At 61.4% G+C, this 18,613-nt stretch overlaps 2 protein-coding genes across 4 annotated transcripts; one reads left to right on the forward strand and one right to left on the reverse strand.

Moving 5' to 3' along the window:
- Positions 1-1,343: 1,343 nt before the first annotated feature.
- On the reverse strand, positions 1,344-8,558 carry LMAN2L (lectin, mannose binding 2 like). Of its 3 annotated transcripts, none has more exons than XM_062632753.1 (9): positions 8,401-8,558; positions 8,200-8,318; positions 6,571-6,688; positions 5,551-5,633; positions 3,971-4,003; positions 3,528-3,689; positions 3,340-3,454; positions 2,128-2,247; positions 1,344-1,809 (listed from the first exon to the last, which is right to left on the reverse strand). In XM_062632753.1, the coding sequence occupies exons 1-9, from the start codon at positions 8,516-8,518 to the stop codon at positions 1,667-1,669; spliced, it is 1,011 nt and encodes a 336-aa protein (XP_062488737.1). In that variant the 5' UTR covers positions 8,519-8,558; the 3' UTR covers positions 1,344-1,666. The 3 variants fall into 3 exon arrangements, with proteins under 3 accessions (XP_062488737.1, XP_062488738.1, XP_062488739.1); XM_062632755.1 differs by lacking the exon at positions 1,344-1,809 and adding an exon at positions 2,394-2,614; XM_062632754.1 differs by lacking the exon at positions 3,971-4,003.
- A 1,119-nt stretch (positions 8,559-9,677) lies between these two features.
- CNNM4 (cyclin and CBS domain divalent metal cation transport mediator 4) lies at positions 9,678-17,710 on the forward strand. The gene is made up of 7 exons (XM_062632757.1): positions 9,678-11,094; positions 14,005-14,148; positions 14,808-14,945; positions 15,388-15,557; positions 15,702-15,798; positions 16,428-16,609; positions 17,365-17,710. The coding sequence occupies exons 1-7, from the start codon at positions 9,678-9,680 to the stop codon at positions 17,572-17,574; spliced, it is 2,358 nt and encodes a 785-aa protein (XP_062488741.1). The 3' UTR covers positions 17,575-17,710.
- The last annotated feature ends 903 nt before the right edge of the window (positions 17,711-18,613 follow it).

Genomic DNA, 18,613 nt, shown 5'->3' on the forward strand with positions numbered 1-18,613 from the left:
TCCTCCAGCTCCAACCCCTGCCACGGGCAGGGACCCCTTCCACTGGAGCAGCTTGCTCCAAGCCCCTGTGTCCAACCTGGCCTTGAGCACTGCCAGGGATGGGGCAGCCACAGCTTCTCTGGGCACCCTGTGCCAGCGCCTCAGCACCCTCACAGGGAAGAGCTTCTGCCTAAGAGCTCATCTCAGTCTCCCCTCAGGCAGGTTAAAGCCATTCCCCTTGGCCTGTCCCTCCAGGCCCTTGTCCCAAGCCCCTCTCCAGGTTTCCTGCAGCCCCTTCAGGCACTGGAGCTGCTCTCAGGTCTCCCCTTCAGGAGCCTTCTCTTCTCCAGGCTGCCCCAGCCCAGCTCTCTCAGCCTGGCTCCAGAGCAGAGCTGCTCCAGCCCATGGCCTCCTCTGGCCTCACTCCAACAGCTCCACGTCCCTCTTGTGCTGCTGCCCCAGAGCTGGATCAGGACTGCAGGGGGGCTCTCCCCAGAGCATAGCAGAGGGGCAGGATCCCCTCCCTGAGCTGCTGCTCACACAATCACCCACCATCACCCACTCTCACAGTGTCACACCATGGCACCCGCTGTCACACACACACCAATGTTTATTCTGAGACACCAGAACAGCTCCAGGGGCAGGCACCCACGTTTCACTCCTGGTTGCGAGGCAAAAAGAGAACAAACCCCAGGAAAACTCCTTCTACCCCACAACCAGTGCTGGGCACTTGGGAAAAGGCTCCCACCCACAGCCCCGTGTGTGCCCCCCACACTCTGGGATCCCCACAGGGATCCACCCTGGCTGCGAGGGTCCTGGAAGGCTCCAGGGCATGGACACAGCTCCCCAGGATGCCATCGAGGAGGGTGCTGCAGATTTGCCATCCTGATGTCCCCAGAGCCATTAAAGGCTCCCCTAGGACAAACTGACCTAACGTCTCCTGGATCCCTCTGGGGACCACTCTCTTGTGCTGGGGGGCCCAGGGGTGAGAGTGGATGCGACAACCAGCAAGAGAACACCAAGAAACCATTGACCAAAGCAGTCCCTGAGGTAGGATTAAACCACAACTCCCTGAAAGGCAGCAAAAGCTCCGGCTCCAAGGCAGGGAGAACCCTTGGAGGAGCCCTGGGATGCAGCGAGCACCGAGGGGAAAGCTGCCAGAAGCCACGACACGACATGCAAACGGCACCGGTGCAGGGATCCACGTACAAAGAAAAGCTGCCTGGGCTCCACCGCCAGCCTAAGGCAGGTGACAGAGCAGCCAGAGCGGGGTGAAGAGCTTGGAAATTCCCTCCTGGAAGTGGAAATCGCTTGGAGAGAAGAGGCTGGGAGGGAAGGAGGGATCTGGTGTGGAAACAGGGCCTGCTCGCTGGCATCCCCCAGAGCCGAGGTGAGGACTCCTGCCCACGTCCTGACATCCTCCTGAACAAGTCCCAAAGCAAAGCTCCCTCAGGAGGTGGCAGCTCCATCCCTGCAGCCATCACAGGATCCCAGCTCCCACCAGGAGCAGCACTGGAGTTCTGGAGCCCAACAAGAAGCAGCAGCCGTCCCAGTGGGGGGGGGACGGCACACACAAAGGTCCCTGCCATGGGGGTCAGTCCATCACGCTCTGGCCAGTCTGGGAATGGTGGGAGGCAGGAGGTGGCTAGCAAGGACTAGCCATGGGCTATCCCAGGGTATTCCCAAGTCAATAGAAGTGTTTCCGGCTCTGCTCCTGCCACTTGTTGTAGATGATGACCCCGATGACGATGGCAAAAACGATGGCAACGAGGGAGAAGAAGACGATCAAGAAGAGAGCCAGGCCACTCATGGGCTCCAGCGGTGCCTCCACTGGGAGAGAGAGGAGGGAAACCAGCCCATGAGCACCCCAAGAGCCCAGCACCCCAGAACCCACACCCCAGGAACCCCTCCTCAAGGCCAGGTTGGACACAGGGGCTTGGAGCAAGCTGCTCTAGTGGAAGGTGTCCCTGCCCGTGGCAGGGGTTGGAGCTGGACGAGCTTTAAGGTCCCTTCCAACCCAAACCATTCCATGATTCCAGGTGGAGCTCAGCCTGTTCGCTCTCAAAATGATGTGGCTTCTCCTCCACAACCCTTCGAGTCCCTAGGGCTCCCCCCTTCCCCTGTGTGGGACCAGCAGCTCCTACTCACTTCCTGGCAGCTTCAGGTTGTCCACGACGGGCAGATAGACCTCCCTGTCCCGCTTCTCCTCCTCCGGGCTCCTCTCCACTGTCAGCTGGTAGAGCTTGAGGGAGATGATGTCGTGGTTGTCTGCAAGCAGAGCACAACCACCACGTCCTGAGGCACCGCTGCCAGTGCCAGCTCTGGCCAGGGACTGAGGGCCTCAGGCAGCACCACGGGATGTTATCACCTGGGACAAAGGTGCTGCTCTGCCTTCCCGAGGTGGGCAAACTCACCTGCAGAGGGCAGGATCTATGCTGGGCTCAGCTGGGCCCTCAGCCAACGGGAACCTTTAAGCTAAAGTGAAAACCACCAGCCCAAAGTGGGATTAGCCCATCAGGCACCCCAAGGGAAGGTGTTAGCATCAGCCTCACGGGGCCCTGTGCTCGTGCTGGTGGGGCTGTTAGTGGGACAAGGCGAGGGCTCCGCACCAGCTCCCCGGGCACCAGGCAGGGATCTGGGAGAGAAAAGGAACTGCTGTTGGAGCCAACAATGGGCTCAGACCCCCAGAGATGCACTTCTGCAGAGGCAGAGCTCAAATCAGGCTGAAAACGTGCCCAAAGAGGCCCAGTGGGGTAACAGCACAGCGCACAGCACCTCAACCAGCACCACGGGAGAAGTATTATGCAGAGGAGGGTGAAGGGCTGCAGCTTTAGGTCCCTCCCTCAATTAGGAGCAGCTCAGAGCTCCCAGGATGTGAAATCCAAAGCAAGATGCCCCCGGAGCAGAGGCTGAGAGGGAGCCCTGTGGCTGCAGCGAGGGCCGTTCCTCACAGTGCTGCCCTTGGGGTTAACCCAGGCACCATGGGCTGTGGCAGGAGAGTGGAGGAGATTCCTTTTCCGTGCTCATCCTGCTTTCACTCCTCCTCAGGGGCTTGTTTGGGAGACAGAACCCTCTGGCTGAGCTGCTGCAGCCGCTTGGCTGCACTCCTGTTGGCTGAGCTTGGGCCGTGCAGGGAGCTCAAGGAAAGTGGGAAGCGCTGCCTAAAGCAAGCACTCAGGGGAGCAACACACCCAGAGCAGGCTCTGGGTTCTTCAGGAGCTGCTGCAAGCTAAAACCAACGCTTAAAGGTGTTGAAAGCACAGACAGCTCCTCATTTGCTTCCGTAAGCACCCAGCTGCACCTCCAAAGCTGCCCAGGAGCTGCTTGGGAAGCAAGGTTTTTGGGACCCCAGGGCAGTACCTGAGAGGTCTCCAGTGACAGAAGACGTCCCAAAGTAGTAGCCACGGGGCAGGCGCACGCCCGGCACGTCGATGCAGTCCCTCCACTCGTGCTTCCCGTCGATATCAATCAGGACCTGAAGCAGAAGCAGGACCCTGAGGCCTTGCCGGGGCCCCGCTGCCCCGTGGCGCCGGGCTGGAAGCACTCACCGTCAGCCTCCTCTTCACGTAGCGGATGACCAGGAAGGTGTCGTGGTTGAGGTTCCTCACCATGGCCGTGCAGCCCCCCAGCTCCGTCGGGCGCCCGTCCCGGTCGTGGTCGTAGGTGAGGGAACCGTTGTTCACCATGGCCGAGATGTAGGGGAACACACGCTGCCGGGGGGCAAGGCTGGGGCTGAGCTCTTGGGTCGACCACGAGCCAGAGCAGCCCTATGGAGCCCAAACTCCTTCATCCCACCAAGGATCTGCCTCAACACGACACCAGCACGATCCCGTTCCATCCCTTGGACGTTCAGGAGGGAGGACGGTCCGTCTCATGCAGCCTCTCCCAGGTGGCAAAGGGATTTCTGGAGCTCAGAGGAGGGAATTCCTCAACTGTGAGCCAAGGTGAGACCGGACAGCTTGGGAACGGGAAGGTCAGCAAGAGGAAGTACCTGATTTCCCGGGCTGTACCTCCTCTTCTGAGCCTGCCAGTCCAGGGTTATCGCAAAGCAAGAAAGAGCACAGAAGCAAGATGGTCACAGACCAGAGTTTAGCGTTCACCTGCAACCTGGACGCTTCCTCCCTGGAATGCTCAGCTTAGCAGAGACTAAAGCAGGGAGGGCTTTAGGTGTTAGGGGCTGAATTCTGAGCCACACGGAGAGGGAATGGTGCTGGGGGCTGAAAGCCACATCAAGCGTTGCCGTGTTTCTCCTCCTCACCACGCAGCAGCTCACCCACACAACAGAGCCCCAACAGCAAGAGCAGCTCCAGTGCCTGAAGGGGCTGCAGGAAACCTGGAGAGGGGCTTGGGACAAGGGCCTGTAGGGACAGGCCAGGGGGAATGGCTTTAACCTGCCTGAGGGGAGACTGAGATGAGCTCTTAGGCAGAAGCTCTTCCCTGTGAGGGTGCTGAGGCGCTGGCACAGGGTGCCCAGAGAAGCTGTGGCTGCCCCATCCCTGGCAGTGCTCAAGGCCAGGTTGGACACAGGGGCTTGGAGCAAGCTGCTCCAGTGGAAGGGGTCCCTGCCCGTGGCAGGGGTTGGAGCTGGAGGAGCTTTAAGGTCCCTTCCAACCCAAACCATTCCAGGATTCTATGATTCCACACATGTGAAGAGTGCTCCGTGCCTGACCAGAGGAGGGCAGCCCTCTCCAGGTGCCAGGAAGCCAGACACCCACATTCCACTCATGATTTCCTTTAAGGAAGACCCATTGTGTATCCCTTTACCCCACAAAAGCAGCTCTGTCACTGCAAGTCACCAGGACCCACCCAGCACTAACCCCATTAACAAGGCACCAAATGGCTCACAAAGGCTTTTACAAGCACAAAGTCCACCCCTGCACCAGAGCTGCTGCGTTGGGTTCCTCAACAAAAGCTGGTTGTTCCTCAGCATTTCTCAGCAGCTCCAAGGTCAGGGCACATCCCAACTGCACCTTTTGTCCCTTTCTCCAGGGTGAGCAGTGTTAATCCCACTTTGGGATCAGCACCAATGTCTTGGGGTACAACAGTGCCTATGTTTTAGGGAAAACTGGCATTAAAACCGAGTCCAGCTTTGGGTTTGGCGTGATAAAAGAGATTCCAGGGCAAGGCTTGGTTTTAACTACCTCTGCACTCCCTTCTCCATAGGAACCCACACCAATAAACCTCCAAACAACCACCAGACACACCAGGAACACAAAGACCTTCAGAAGGGCGTCTTCCAAAGGGGCAGAGCCCAGTCCCACTGCACCAGAGAGCAGGGAAAGCCTCCTGGGGGCAGCTGCCATGAAACAGCCCTGTCAACGCAGGCAGGGCTGGGCTGGCAGCTCAGGAACTGCTCTGCTCAAGCCCTACAATGCTCTCGGCACAGCTTCACCTCTGCTACCGCTTGTGGCAGGCTCCAGAAGAGGCCGGGAGCTCAGCACACGGAGGTAGGATCGTCAGGCAGCTGGAGTGGGTGCTCGCTGCCTCCCGAGCTCAGGGAAGAGCCGTAAGCTCAGCTCTGCCCCTGCAGGAAGCTGGCGGGCAGCGCGGTTCCGTTGGCTCCTAGCTCACCTCATGCTGCTTCTCCTCGTTTGGGTAGGTGTCCACAAACACTCCCAGGCCCAGGAAGTTATCCTTGCTTCCAAAGACAGGTCCTAGGAGGGAGGAGAGGCTCTGGTTAGGGATGGCAAAGCCAGGCAGGCGTTGCAAAGGGGTTGTTACTCATCATGTTACGTAAAGAGGAAGCCTTGAGCAGTGACTAAAGCACACAGGGCAGGCAGGGAAGTCAGAGTGGCAGCTGAAATGCCTTTCCCTTTGCTGCTCAAGGACTGAGCTTCCTCCACAGTCTGGTTTTTAAGGAGCTGACTCCCAGTGCAGGAGGCTCCACACTTCCCATTACACTGACCCCAAAACGAGCACAAAACAACCCCAAAGCCCTGCCCCCCAACCTGATTCCAGCCTCCCAGTGCCTCTGCATGAGCAGCAGCTCAGGGAGGGGATCCTGCCCCCCTGCTGCGCTCTGGGGAGACCCCCCTGTGGTCCTGACCCAGCTCTGGGGCAGCAGCACAAGAGGGACCTGGAGCTGCTGGAGCAAGGCCAGAGGAGGCCATGGAGCTGCTGCGAGGGCTGGAGCAGCTCTGCTCTGGAGCCAGGCTGAGAGAGCTGGGCTGGGGCAGCCTGGACAAGAGAAGGCTCCTGAAGGGGAGACCTGAGAGCAGCTCCAGTGCCTGAAGGGGCTGCAGGAAACCTGGAGAGGGGCCTGGGACAAGGGATGTAGGGACAGGCCAAGGGGAATGGCTTTAACCTGCCCGAGGGGAGACTGAGATGAGCTCTTAGGCAGAAGCTCTTCCCTGTGAGGGTGCTGAGGCGCTGGCACAGGGTGCCCAGAGAAGCTGTGGCTGCCCCATCCCTGGCAGTGCTCAAGGCCAGGTTGGACATGGGGGCTTGGAGCAAGCTGCTCCAGTGGAAGGGGTCCCTGCCTATGGCAGGGGTTGGAACTGGAAGATCTTTAAGGTCCTTTCCAACATAAACCATCCCCTGAGAAGGAGGCACATCCCTGACACCAGCGACAGCCGCTACAGCCACGCTCACCTGGCTGCATGCGATCCTTGGTGTACCAGATGGCAAACCCATCCCCGTTCAGGTTCTTCTTGCCTTGCCCGTGGATTTTGAAGTGCACCTGCATCTCCCAGTCCCGCAGGTAACACGGCTGCAAGCAGAGGAGCAGGGATGGGACCCACGGCTTCTGTGCCCACGAGGGTTAGGGGACAGACACCGCCACGGCTGCAGCATCCCCTGCCTGTCACAACAGCTCCATGTGCCACTACTCCATGCTTCCCTTGCCATCCCATAGTTTCGTTGGGAGCAGTAAGTAATCCCAAGGGACATCATTAAACCAAGGGAATCGTTTCAAAGGGGAAGGAAAGGAGGGCCAAAGGGGAAGGAAAGGAGGGCCAAAGGGGAAGGAAAGGAGGGCCAAAGGGGAAGGAAAGGAGGGCCAAAGGGGAAGGAAAGGAGGGCCAAAGGGGAAGGAAAGGAGGGCCAAAGGGGAAGGAAAGGAGGGCCAAAGGGGAAGGAAAGGAGGGCCAAAGGGGAAGGAAAGGAGGGCCAAAGGGGAAGGAAAGGAGGGCCAAAGGGGAAGGAAAGGAGGGCCAAAGGGGAAGGAAAGGAGGGCCAAAGGGGAAGGAAAGGAGGGCCAAAGGGGAAGGAAAGGAGGGCCAAAGGGGAAGGAAAGGAGGGCCAAAGGGGAAGGAAAGGAGGGCCAAAGGGGAAGGAAAGGAGGGCCAAAGGGGAAGGAAAGGAGGGCCAAAGGGGAAGGAAAGGAGGGCCAAAGGGGAAGGAAAGGAGGGCCAAAGGGGAAGGAAAGGAGGGCCAAAGGGGAAGGAAAGGAGGGCCAAAGGGGAAGGAAAGGAGGGCCAAAGGGGAAGGAAAGGAGGGCCAAAGGCAAAGCAACCTGCCTCAATATGATATGTCACTAAATCAGAGCATGAGGGACCGCTCTGGTCTCCTGGGGTGTTTTCCAAACCCCTGTGGAGCACGGCTGGATCCTGGGGCACAACATCCCCATCGATATCATCCCACATTGAAACGAAATGGAATCATCAAGGAATTCAAGGGAGCTCTGCTGCGTGCCGGGTGACACACCGCACCCGTGACCACATCACGCTGCTGCTGCTCCACCAGCCCCACAGACCTGGGCATGCCAAAGGGAGCAGCAGCTCCAACCACAGCGACCCCATGGGAGACCCCAAGCACCCCCAATGCCCATGGGGTGGCTCAGCCCTTGCAGGAGCCACCACACCAAAGGGGGGGGGGGGGGCTGCAGTGGTGCCAGCTCTGACCCTCACAGCTCTTCCCTGCCCCACTCTACAACCCCAGGCAGCTTCCCCAATACCCCTTCAATCCCCCCCCAAATCCCCTCACACCCTCTGGCTTGGACCCCCCCCCCATTTTACCCCTTCCTGCCCCGATACCCCCCCAAAACCCTCTCTTTAGCTCAAACCCCTTCATCAACCCCCCCCGTTCCTGCGCACACCCTGCACCCCTTACTCACAACCCCCCCAAGCCCTCTGGTTCAGCCTCCAGCCCCCTTAAACCCCTTCCCAAGGCCCCACTTCCCCTATACTCACCCCAGCGCCCCCCCCCCAGCCTGCTCTTAACCCCTCCCCGAGTCCCCTCACCCCCAAATGAAGACCCCACGGCCCCCCCCCCGGTGCTCACCACTCGGTTCCAGACGGCTCCCTGCTTGCTCTGCACGTCGGGGGTGAGGCGGATGAAGTGGGTCATGACCATGGCGTTACCCTGCAGGTCCCACAGCCCCGAGCTGGCCGAGCCCACACCTGCGGCCCACAAAGCACTGTCGGTACCGGATACCGGGTACCGGGCACCTTCCCCCCCAGCGCCCTGCCCTGCCCCACTCACCCTGGTAGGGTTTGGAGAGCGAGTGCTCCCGCTTGAGGTGCTCCTCCGTCTGCTCGGCCCGCGGCCCGCCCAGCGCCAGCAGCACCAGCACGGCCGCGTACCGGCCCGCCGCCGCCATCTTGCCCCCGCCGCCCGCGCTCCGCCCCGCCCCGCGCCGCCCATTGGCCCGCTCTCCGCGCCGAGCTCGCTCATTGGTTGCCTCGCCGAGGCCCGCGGGACGCGGGTTGGAGGAGAGGACTGTCAATGGAGAGGAACGGGCTGCGCGCAGGGGCTGATGGGTAACTTCTTTCTGGCTGCCTTAAAGGATCCGCGCCGGCTCCTGGCGTGCAATGGCCTGAAGTGCGCGCCCCGGGTCCTAGTGTCCCCCTCCTCGGTCCTAATGCCCCCTTCCCGCGACCCCCAGATCCTAGTGCCCCCCTCCTCGGTCCTAATGCCCCCTTCCCGCAACCCCCAGATCCTTGTGCCCCCCTCCTCGGTCCTAATGCCCCCTTCCCGCGACCCCCAGATCCTAGTTGCCCCCCTTACTCCAAGTCCTAGTGACCCGCCTCGGTATTAGTGCTCTCCTCCCTGGTCCTAGTGCCCCTTCCTGCCCCCCCCCAAACCCTAGTGCCCCCCTTACCCCAGGTCCTAGTGACCCTCCTCGGTCCTATTGCCCCCCTCCCTGGTCCTAATGCCCCTTCCCCCCCCCCCCCAAATCCTAGTGTCCCCCGTACCCCGGGTCCTAGTGCCCCTCTCCTCAGTCCTAATGTCCCCTCCCGCCCCCCCAGATCCTAGTGCTCCCCTTACCCCAGATCCTAGTGCCCCTCCTCTGTCCTATTGCCTCCCTCCTCGGTATTAGTGCCCCCCTCCCTGGTCCTAGTGTCCCCTCCCGCCACCCCCCCCCCCCCCAAATCCTAGTGTCACCCTTCCCCCAGGTCCTAGTGCCCCCCTCCAGGTCCTAACGTCCCTTCCCCTGTCCTAATGACACCCTCCAGGTCTTAGGTCCACCCCCCCCCCCAAGATCCTAAAGCCCTCCTCCCCAGGAGTTAGTGCCCCCCTTAAGCTCCTGCTCACCCTAGTTCCCCCTGCACCCCACACACCCACCTTGCCCCAGGGGGGGCTGAACTCCCACCTAATGGATACCCCTTTGCCCCCCCTTCATTCATCCACACTTGCGGACCCCACCATCCCGGTTCTGCCATCGCCCTTTTAAGGCGCCTGTGGCGGCGGGAGGGTGCGACGCAGCCCCGCTCGGGGCGGGAAGGGGGCGCGGCGTGAGGCGGTTGCGAGACGCCAACATGGCGGCGGGCGGCGGCGGCGGGGTCCGCTCGGTCCCCTCGGTGCTGCTGCTGCCGCCGCCGCTGCTGCTGCTGCTGCTGGCGCTGCCCGGCGCCGCCGCTGCCGCCGCCGTGTCCCGGACGGCGCCTCCGGACGGGTCCAACGTGGTGCTGGGGATGCGGCTGGAGGAGAGCACGAAGCCGGTGCCGGCGGCTCCGTCCCGCGGGCCCATCCGTGTGACGGAGGGCAGCGAGCTGGTGCTGCGCTTCTACGGGCAGGGCCTGGGCCCGGGCACCGGGGAACGGGTGGCGTTCGCCGAGCTCCGCCCGGCCGAGAACGGTTCTGCCCCGAACGGCTCCTGTTCCTATCGCACCCAGGACGTGGTGGTGCAGCCGGGCCCCGCGGAGCTCTTCGACACCTCGGCCCTGCTGCGGGTCCGGGTCCGCGCCCTGCGGAAGGGCGAGAAGGTAAAGACGTACGTGTTGTGCACGCAGCGCCGGGCCGGCCAGGCCTGGCTGCCCCATCCCGACCCCGACGCCTGGCTCATGGTGCTGGAGGAGAAGAAGTCGCTGTTGCCGCTGTGGCTGCAGGTGATCCTCATCGTGGGGCTCCTGGTGCTGTCGGGCATCTTCAGCGGGCTCAACCTGGGTCTCATGGCGCTGGACCCCATGGAGCTGCGCATCGTGCAGAACTGCGGCACCGACACCGAGAAGCGTTACGCCCGCAGGATCGAGCCCATCCGCCGCAAAGGGAACTACCTGCTGTGCTCCCTGCTGCTGGGCAACGTGCTGGTCAACACCACCCTCACCATCTTCCTCGATGACCTCATCGGTTCCGGCATCGGCGCCGTCGTCGCTTCCACCATCGGCATCGTCATCTTCGGGGAGATCGTGCCCCAAGCGCTCTGCTCCCGCCACGGCTTGGCCGTGGGCGCCAACACCATCGTGGTGACCAAGTTCTTCATGCTGGCGACGTTCCCCCTCTCCTACCCCATCAGCAAGCTCCTCGACTGCATCCTGGGCCAGGAGATCGGCACCGTTTACAACCGGGAGAAGCTGGTGGAGATGCTGAAGGTGACGGAGCCCTACAACGACTTGGTGAGGGAAGAGCTCAACATGATCCAGGGAGCCCTGGAGCTCCGCACCAAGACGGTGGAGGACGTGATGACCCCGCTGCAGAACTGCTTCATGATCAACAGCGACGCCATCCTGGACTTCAACACCATGTCGGAGATCATGGAGAGCGGCTACACCCGCATCCCCGTCTATGAGGAGGAGCGCTCCAACATCATGGACATCCTCTACGTCAAGGACCTGGCTTTCGTTGACCCTGACGACTGCACCCCCCTCAAGACCATCACCAAGTTCTACAACCACCCTGTCCACGTTGTCTTCCACGACACCAAGCTGGATGCCATGCTGGAGGAGTTCAAAAAGGGTAAGGGGGTGCTGCTGGTTCCATGGGGTGCTGCTGCTTCCCTGGGGTGCCGCTGCTTCCCTGGGGTGCTGCTGGCTCCATGGGGTGCTGCTGGCTCCATGGGGTGCTGCTTGCTCCCATGGGGTGCTGCTTGCTCCCATGGGGTGCTGCTTGCTCCCATGGGGTGCTCCTGGCTCCATGGGGTGCTGATTGCTCCCATGGGGTGCTGCTGGCTCCATGGGGTGCTGCTGGCTCCATGGGGTGCTGCTTGCTCCCATGGGGTGCTGCTGGCTCCATGGGGTGCTGTTTGCTCCCATGGGGTGCTGCTGGCTCCATGGGGTGCTGCTGGCTCCATGGGGTGCTACTTGCTCCCATGGGGTGCTGCTGGCTCCATGGAGTGCTGCTGGCTCCATGGGGTGCTGCTTGCTCCCATGGGGTGCTGCTTGCTCCCATGGGGTGCTGCTTGCTCCCATGGGGTGCTGCTGGCTCCATGGGGTGCTGCTGGCTCCATGGAGTGCTGCTCGCTTCCATGGGGTGCTTCTCACTCCCACGGGGCGATGCTCGCTTCCATGGGGTGCTGCTGCTTCCATGGGGTGCTGCTCACTTCCGTGGGGTACTGCTGGTTCCATGGGGTGCTGCTGCTTCCCTGAGGTGCCGTCCATGGGGAGCAGGTTTTGGTGAAGGCCACAGGACCCCGGGGACACGGTGCTGGGCACAGGCAGGTGAGCCAGGAGCCTCCCTTTCTCTGCCCGTGGTCAGCACCAGCCCCAGGAGCCACTTTGGGAACGGTCCCTTGGGTTTCATCACCAGCCCTGGAGGCCCTTGGATAGAAAATGAGAGCTGGGAAATTGCTGGGCTCCCAGGTCTGGGCTTGGCTCCTTCCTCCCAGCCCCATTCCCGCTCTGCTTCCTGCTCATGGGGCTGGGAACAGGAGCTGAGCCCTCCGGGATGTGCTTTCAGGCTGGGAACCCCCCTGCCCTTCCCAGCTTCCAGTGTGGGAGCGGGATGAAGTGAAGATCCCGGCTGTGGTGGGGGATGCAGCCACAGCCCTGTGTCCCGCCGTGCTCAGGGGCTCTTGTGATGGGATTTAAGGGATCAGATAAGTCCACCCGCAGCAAAAGCTTGGCTGGAGCTTGGGGAGAGGGTTTGGGAGCTGCTAGGTCCGAGCTTGGCTCGTGTATAAAAGTAGGGAGGAGGCAGCAGCTCCAAAAGCACAGGCATGGGAGCTTGGCGCTGCTCCTTGTGGGAATGCCAATGGGATCTCAGCATCATTCCCTTCAGTTCATCCCAGCCCGCTCCAGCCCGGCCCCAGTAGCAGTGAACCTAAGTCCTGTTGCTGCCGGCGCCGGTGTTATCCCGGCTGCTGGCACCGGCTTTCCCTCCGGCAAATCCTTCCTAAGGGATTTAAAGGCGCTCATTCCGGTTACAAAGCCACCCACGTCCCACGGGGCTGGATTTCAGGCACCTCTCAGGCTCAGGGCCCTGCTTTGGGGCACTGGTTGGAGCCGAGCCCCGTTCCTCATGGGTGCAGCTCCGTGGTGGGGCTCTGCCCTCATCCCCCCTCATGGGCACCCGGAGCAGAAGCAGCGCCCGTGCCCTTTGCCCAGCGGATCCCAGTGTTTGCTTTGCCACCAGCCGCTCCCAGCGGAGCTCATCCCAAGAGGAGCTGCCTGAGTCACCCATCCCCATCCCCGTCCCTGCCCATCTGCAGCCCAGGTGAGGGGTTCCCAGAGCCATGAGCTCAGGGAGGTTTCACCCCTCTGAGCATCACCGTTACTGGAGCAGCTCTGCTCTGGAGCCAGGCTGAGAGAGCTGGGCTGGGGCAGCCTGGACAAGAGAAGGCTCCTGAAGGGGAGACCTGAGAGCAGCTCCAGTGCCTGAAGGGGCTGCAGGAAACCTGGAGAGGGGCTTGGGACAAGGGATGTAGGGACAGGCCAAGGGGAATGGCTTTAACCTGCCCGAGGGGAGACTGAGATGAGCTCTTAGGCAGAAGCTCTTCCCTGTGAGGGTGCTGAGGCGCTGGCACAGGGTGCCCAGAGCAGCTGTGGCTGCCCCATCCCTGGCAGTGTTCAAGGCCAGGTTGGACACAGGGGCTTGGAGCAAGCTGCTCCAGTGGAAGGGGTCCCTGCCCGTGTCAGGGGTTGGAACTGGATGAGCTTTAAGGTCCCTTCCATCCCAAACCAGGCTGGGGTTCTACGAGCACAGGGAGCTCTGTGGTCCCTTCCCCACCAGCTTTCCCCAGCAGCTCTATAACCAAACAGCTCGTGTCAGGGCAGGCACATTGGTGCTGAGCAGAGCAGGATGGCACCTTGCTGCTGGCCTCGGGGCGAGTGTGGAGCTTCAAGAGGCCCAAGTCTGTGGGGCTGTGCTGAGGTGAGGGAGGGAGCATCATCACCTTCCTCCCTGCCTCAGTTTCCCCAGGCTAAGGAGTCCATCGTGTGGGTGCAGTGACCTGGCCTGGGCGTGCTGTGGTGTTCCACACACTGCTCCTTTCCCTGGAGCAGAGCTGTTCCTTGTCCAAGGAGCTTTTCCCAATGGATCTCTGCAATGTGGGGACGGAGCAGGAGAAACACGCACCCAGGAGCAGGGCCAGCCGGGATTCCAGCTTTGGATTTCGCTGGGATAAGGCTAACTGCATCCTGCCTACACAGGGTGGGACCCGTGGGCACTCACCCCACATTGTGACAGGGAATGGGCTCCCGGGGGGCACATTCCATCTCCCGGGAACCCCATTGCCAAGCCCTGGCCTCAATCACTGCCATCGCCCTGGGGGTTGGTGCCCAGCCCAGGGCCATGTCTGCATCTCAGCTGGTTCATTGTTTCCTAGGCAGGCGGGTGGTGGGATATGGCAAGCAGTGGTCCCAGTGAACCCCCCATCCCCCTTGAAACTGAGGGGGTTCCCCTTCCAACATCCCATGTGCCAATCCCTAGGGAAGTCCCACCTGGCCATCGTGCAGAAGGTGAACAACGAGGGCGAAGGGGACCCCTTCTACGAGGTGCTGGGGCTGGTGACGCTGGAGGATGTCATCGAGGAGATCATCAAGTCGGAGATCCTGGACGAGTCGGACACGTACAGTAGGTGTTGGGCTCGCCCCCTGCCCCCTCCTCATCCCGCTGTGTCCCGCTGTATCCCACTGTATCCCGCTGTATCCCACTCCCATCCCGCTGTGTCCCTCTGTATCCCGCTGTATCCCACTGTAACCCGCTGACATCCCGCTGTATCCCACTCCCATCCCCCTGTGTCCCGCTGTATCCCGCTGTGTCCCACTGACATCCCCACTGTGTCCTGCTGTATCCCGCTCTATCCCACTGTATCCCACTGTAACCTGCTGTATCCCACTGACATCCTGCTGTATCCCACTTACATCCCGCTGTGTCCTGCTGTATCCCACTGTAACCCGCTGACATCCCGCTGTATCCCACTCCCATCCCACTGCATCCCACTGCATCCCGCTGTATCCCACTGACATCCTGCTGACATCCCGCTGTATCCCGCTGTATCCCACTGACATCCCACTGTATCCCGCTGTATCCCACTCCCATCCCACTGTATCCTGCTGTATCCCACTCCCATCCCACTGTATCCCGCTGACATCCCGCTGTATCCCACTCCCATCCCACTGTATCCCGCTGTATCCCACTCCCATACCGCTGTATCCCGCTGTATCCCACTGACATCCCTCTGTATCCCACTCCCATCCCGCTGTATCCCGCTGACATCCCGCTCCCCACAGCTGACAACCGCAGCAGGAAGCTTGTGAACAACCACAAGGGCAAACGGGACTTCTCGGCCTTCAAGGACCCCGTTGGGGAGCAGAAGGTGAAGGTCTCCCCGCAGCTGCTCTTGGCCGCCCACCGCTTCCTCTCCACAGGTAAAGGGGGTTGCGGGGGGAGCCCCCTGAAGCTCAGGGCACCCTTTGGCTCTGTCCAATGGCTCCAGCAGCTCCCCAGCACTGACCTGGTGGGTTCCGTGTGCTGCCGTGTCCCTGGGCTCCATTCCTGTCCCCCCAGCAAGGAAGAGTTGCTCCAACCATGTAGTTCAGGAGTTACGGGGTGCTTGTGTCTCATCCCACTCCCCTCTGTCCCAACCCCAGAGTGGGAATGAGCAGGGCTCAGGGATGCCTGTGATGCTCAGAGGGTCCCCATCCCTCCAGCGTGGTCGCATTCCCCGTGTCCCCAAGGCTTATGTTGGGTGGGCTTCTGCCCCAGGGAGGTGCCAAGGCCCCACGCAGAGGGACAAGGGGAGGGATGCACCTTCCTGTGGAGGGCCAAGGACCATGGCTCTGAGCCCTTTCCTCCCCCTCTGGCTCTCAGAGGTGACGCTCTTCACCCCCACCTACATCTCGGAGAAGATCCTCCTGCGCCTCCTCAAGTACTCCCACGTCATCCAGGAGCTGAAGTTCGATGAGGGCAACAAGAAGGCCCCGCGCCACTTCCTCTACTGCAAGAACAAAGCAGCTGACTACTTCACCCTCATCCTGCAGGTACCCGGCTGCTGTCCCGCACTTGGGGTCCCCTGTGTGAGCCCTCACCCCCGGGCAGGCAGTGACAGCGGGGTTGGGGTCTCTCCTCCAGCCCAGTGCTGCGGGATGGGGCTTAAGGAACCCAACCTTTTCTCTCCCTTGCAGGGCAAGGTGGAGGTGGAGACGGGCAAGGAGTGCATGAAGTTTGAAGCAGGAGCGTTCTCCTACTATGGGGTGATGGCCATCAGCCCCTCTCCTACTGGTAAGCACCCCCACATCGCTTGGGTGCCAGCATGGAGCGAGCCTCCCACCCTGTGTTAGAGCTGCTGGTGGGAATAGATGCTAGAGCCCCCACTGGTGCCCCCTGAGCTGCCCTTGAGGGGCTGTGACACTGACCCTCATGGTGCTCAGTGGCAGCAGCACTCATCTGTGGGCACTGTGAGGGGCAGGGGGACCTGCAGCCACCCTCCCCTTCATCCACAGGCTTCTCTTCACCTTGTCCTCTGTGTTGTCTGGTCCATCTCTGTACCCCGTGTCTGAGCACATCACCCTGTCCCCATAACCCCAACTTGTCCCTAACCCTTGTGGGGTGACTGAGCCAGTGGTTTGGACTCAGTGTCCTTGGTCCTGGTCCCTGTCCCCTGGTGCAAGGGGGAGCAGAGGGTTGGGTGGATCAAATCCGGTGCTGCAGGGCTGCACTGGGGTGGACGCGCATCCCATCGCTCCTTGTCACCATTGGGATCTGTGTCCCTGGAGCCTGCAGGATGGGGATCTCCCTGCACGGAGCCAGGGCAGCATCACCAGGGGCTCAGCACCCTGTTATGGGCAGGCACAAGGAGCCAGGGTGGGGGGGTGCAGGGCATGGCTGACCCCATCCCTCCCATCCTGCAGAGATGCGCTCCCCGTCCCACGTCAGCAGCCTCAACCACTCAGCATCCCTCAACTACCACGAGCGCTCCGACTCCATCTCCTCGCCCATCAGCGGCAGCACCGGCCAGCTCAACACCAGCACCGGCGCCCAGTACGTGCCCGACTTCAGCGTCCGTGCCCTCACCGACCTCCAGTTCGTCAAGGTGAGGGCTCTGGGGCATGAGAGTTGGGGGGAGCAGCTTGGGGGGGGGGGGGGTTAACCTGGAGAAGAGGAGGCTCAGGGAGGACCTCAGAGCAGCTTCCAGTGTCTGAAGGGGGCTACAAGGGTGCTGCAGAGGGGCTCTTCATCGGGGGCTGTAGGGATGGGACAAGGGGTGATGGGTTCAGACTGAAACCAGGAGGGATTTAGGTTGGAGAAAAGGCAGAAGCTCTTCCCTGGGAGGGTGCTGAGGCGCTGGCACAGGGTGCCTGGAGAAGCTGTGGCTGCCCCATCCCTGGCAGTGCTCAAGGCCAGGTTGGACACAGGGGCTTGGAGCAAGCTGCTCCAGTCGAAGGGGTCCCTGCCCATGGCAGGGGTTGGAGCTGAAGGAGCTTTAAGGTCCCTTCCAACCCAAACCATTCCATGATCCATTCTATGACAAGAGGAAACGGCCTCAGGCTGCCCCAGGGCAGGTTTAGGTGGAGCTGGGGAACAATTCCTGCCCCAGAGGGTGCTCAGGCATTGGAACAGGCTGCCCAGGGCAGGGCTGCAGTCACCGTCCCTGCAGTGCTCACACACCCTCAGTGCCATGGGTCAGTGGTGGCCTCGGCAGTGATGGGAACGGTTGGACTGGATCCTAAAGCTCTTTCCCATCCTCATTAATTCCATGGCTCTTAAGATGGGCCCGACACCCACAGGGATGCTCTTGGAGGTCCAGCCCCACTCCTCACTCCTTCCCTTCTCCCTTTGCCCCCACAGATCATGCGCCACGAGTACCAGAACGCCCTGACAGCCTCCCGCATGGACAGTTGTCCCCAGTCCCCCGACAGCAACTGCCCCGGTGCAGACACGGATGCACCGGAGAAACCCGAACCTTCCAGCACCACCGACGAGACCACGAGCCTCCTGAACAAGAGGAACTGCCTGAGCCGGCGGAGCAACCACAGCCTCTTGGAAAACTCCATCTGACCCCGGCGCCACCGGCACGGGTTCGGTTTTAGGGGACCCTTTTCTTCCTAAGTAGGTGACACCGTGCCGGGGCGCCCGGAGAAGCCTGGTTGAACCCTTGGTGGCACCGTGGTGGTAAACGGAGCTGGGATCTGCTGCTGCTTTTCCAGGCTGGTTTCTTTTGTGATCCATCTCCAGGATGGCACAAAAACCCTCGTTCAGCTCAGGGAGCTTCAGGTCTCGGGGTTGGGGGGGCTCTGCCGTGGCCATCCCGGCCCCTCTGCCGTGGTTTTTATGTGGGGGAAGGGGGGGCACCTGGCATGTGACACCATGGTGGCATCTCATCCTCCTCCGTGCCCGTCGTTCCCCTTTCCTGCTGGCCCGGGAGGCGGCGAGGACGTGGCAGCGGAGAGAGGTCGGCATCGGGCCTGAGGCCACGGGGATGGTCGCCGGTGCAAAGCCGCCACCACCACCACGGCTCAGAGTTGAACCCCCCCCCCCTCCTCTGCCACTCACCGGTGTCACGAGCGCACTGAGGACGGCAGCGCCGGGTCCTTGTTGTCATTATATGTGTGTGTGTGTGTGTGTGTGTGTGTGTCCCTCCAAGGGGGTGGTTTTGGTGCCTTCCCTCCCCTTGCCCCCCCAGCTCCATGGGGTGTCTTGGGGCGGGACGTGGGGCCGGGGGCACAAAGCTAGTGACCAAAGTTGTACAAGCAGGAGGGGGCCAGCATCGTGTGTGCCCCCCCTTACACCCAGCACCAGGGGGGACCCCCAGACCCATGGGTGCCCTCAGGGTTGGGCCTGGGGACCTGGTGCCCCATAGAGGGGGGGGGGGGGGAAGGAGACGTGGCCCCCCACCCCAAAAGCACAAGTTCCCTGGGTGCCCTGTGTAAGTTATTAGGAGAAGGTGAATCACTGTTGTTAATTCCATCTCGATGCTCGGATCCGGGGGCCTGTGGGGGGCGATGATCGAAATAATAATAATTATGAATAATAATTAATAATAATAATTAATAATAATAAACAAGACAAAAAAAAAAGGACCCTTTTTTATTAAATC

Source organism: Pezoporus occidentalis, unplaced genomic scaffold (assembly GCF_034315485.1).
Source record: "Pezoporus occidentalis ecotype Australia unplaced genomic scaffold, CSIRO_AGI_Poc_V1 ctg396, whole genome shotgun sequence".
Classification (NCBI taxonomy): Eukaryota; Metazoa; Chordata; class Aves; order Psittaciformes; family Psittacidae; genus Pezoporus; species Pezoporus occidentalis.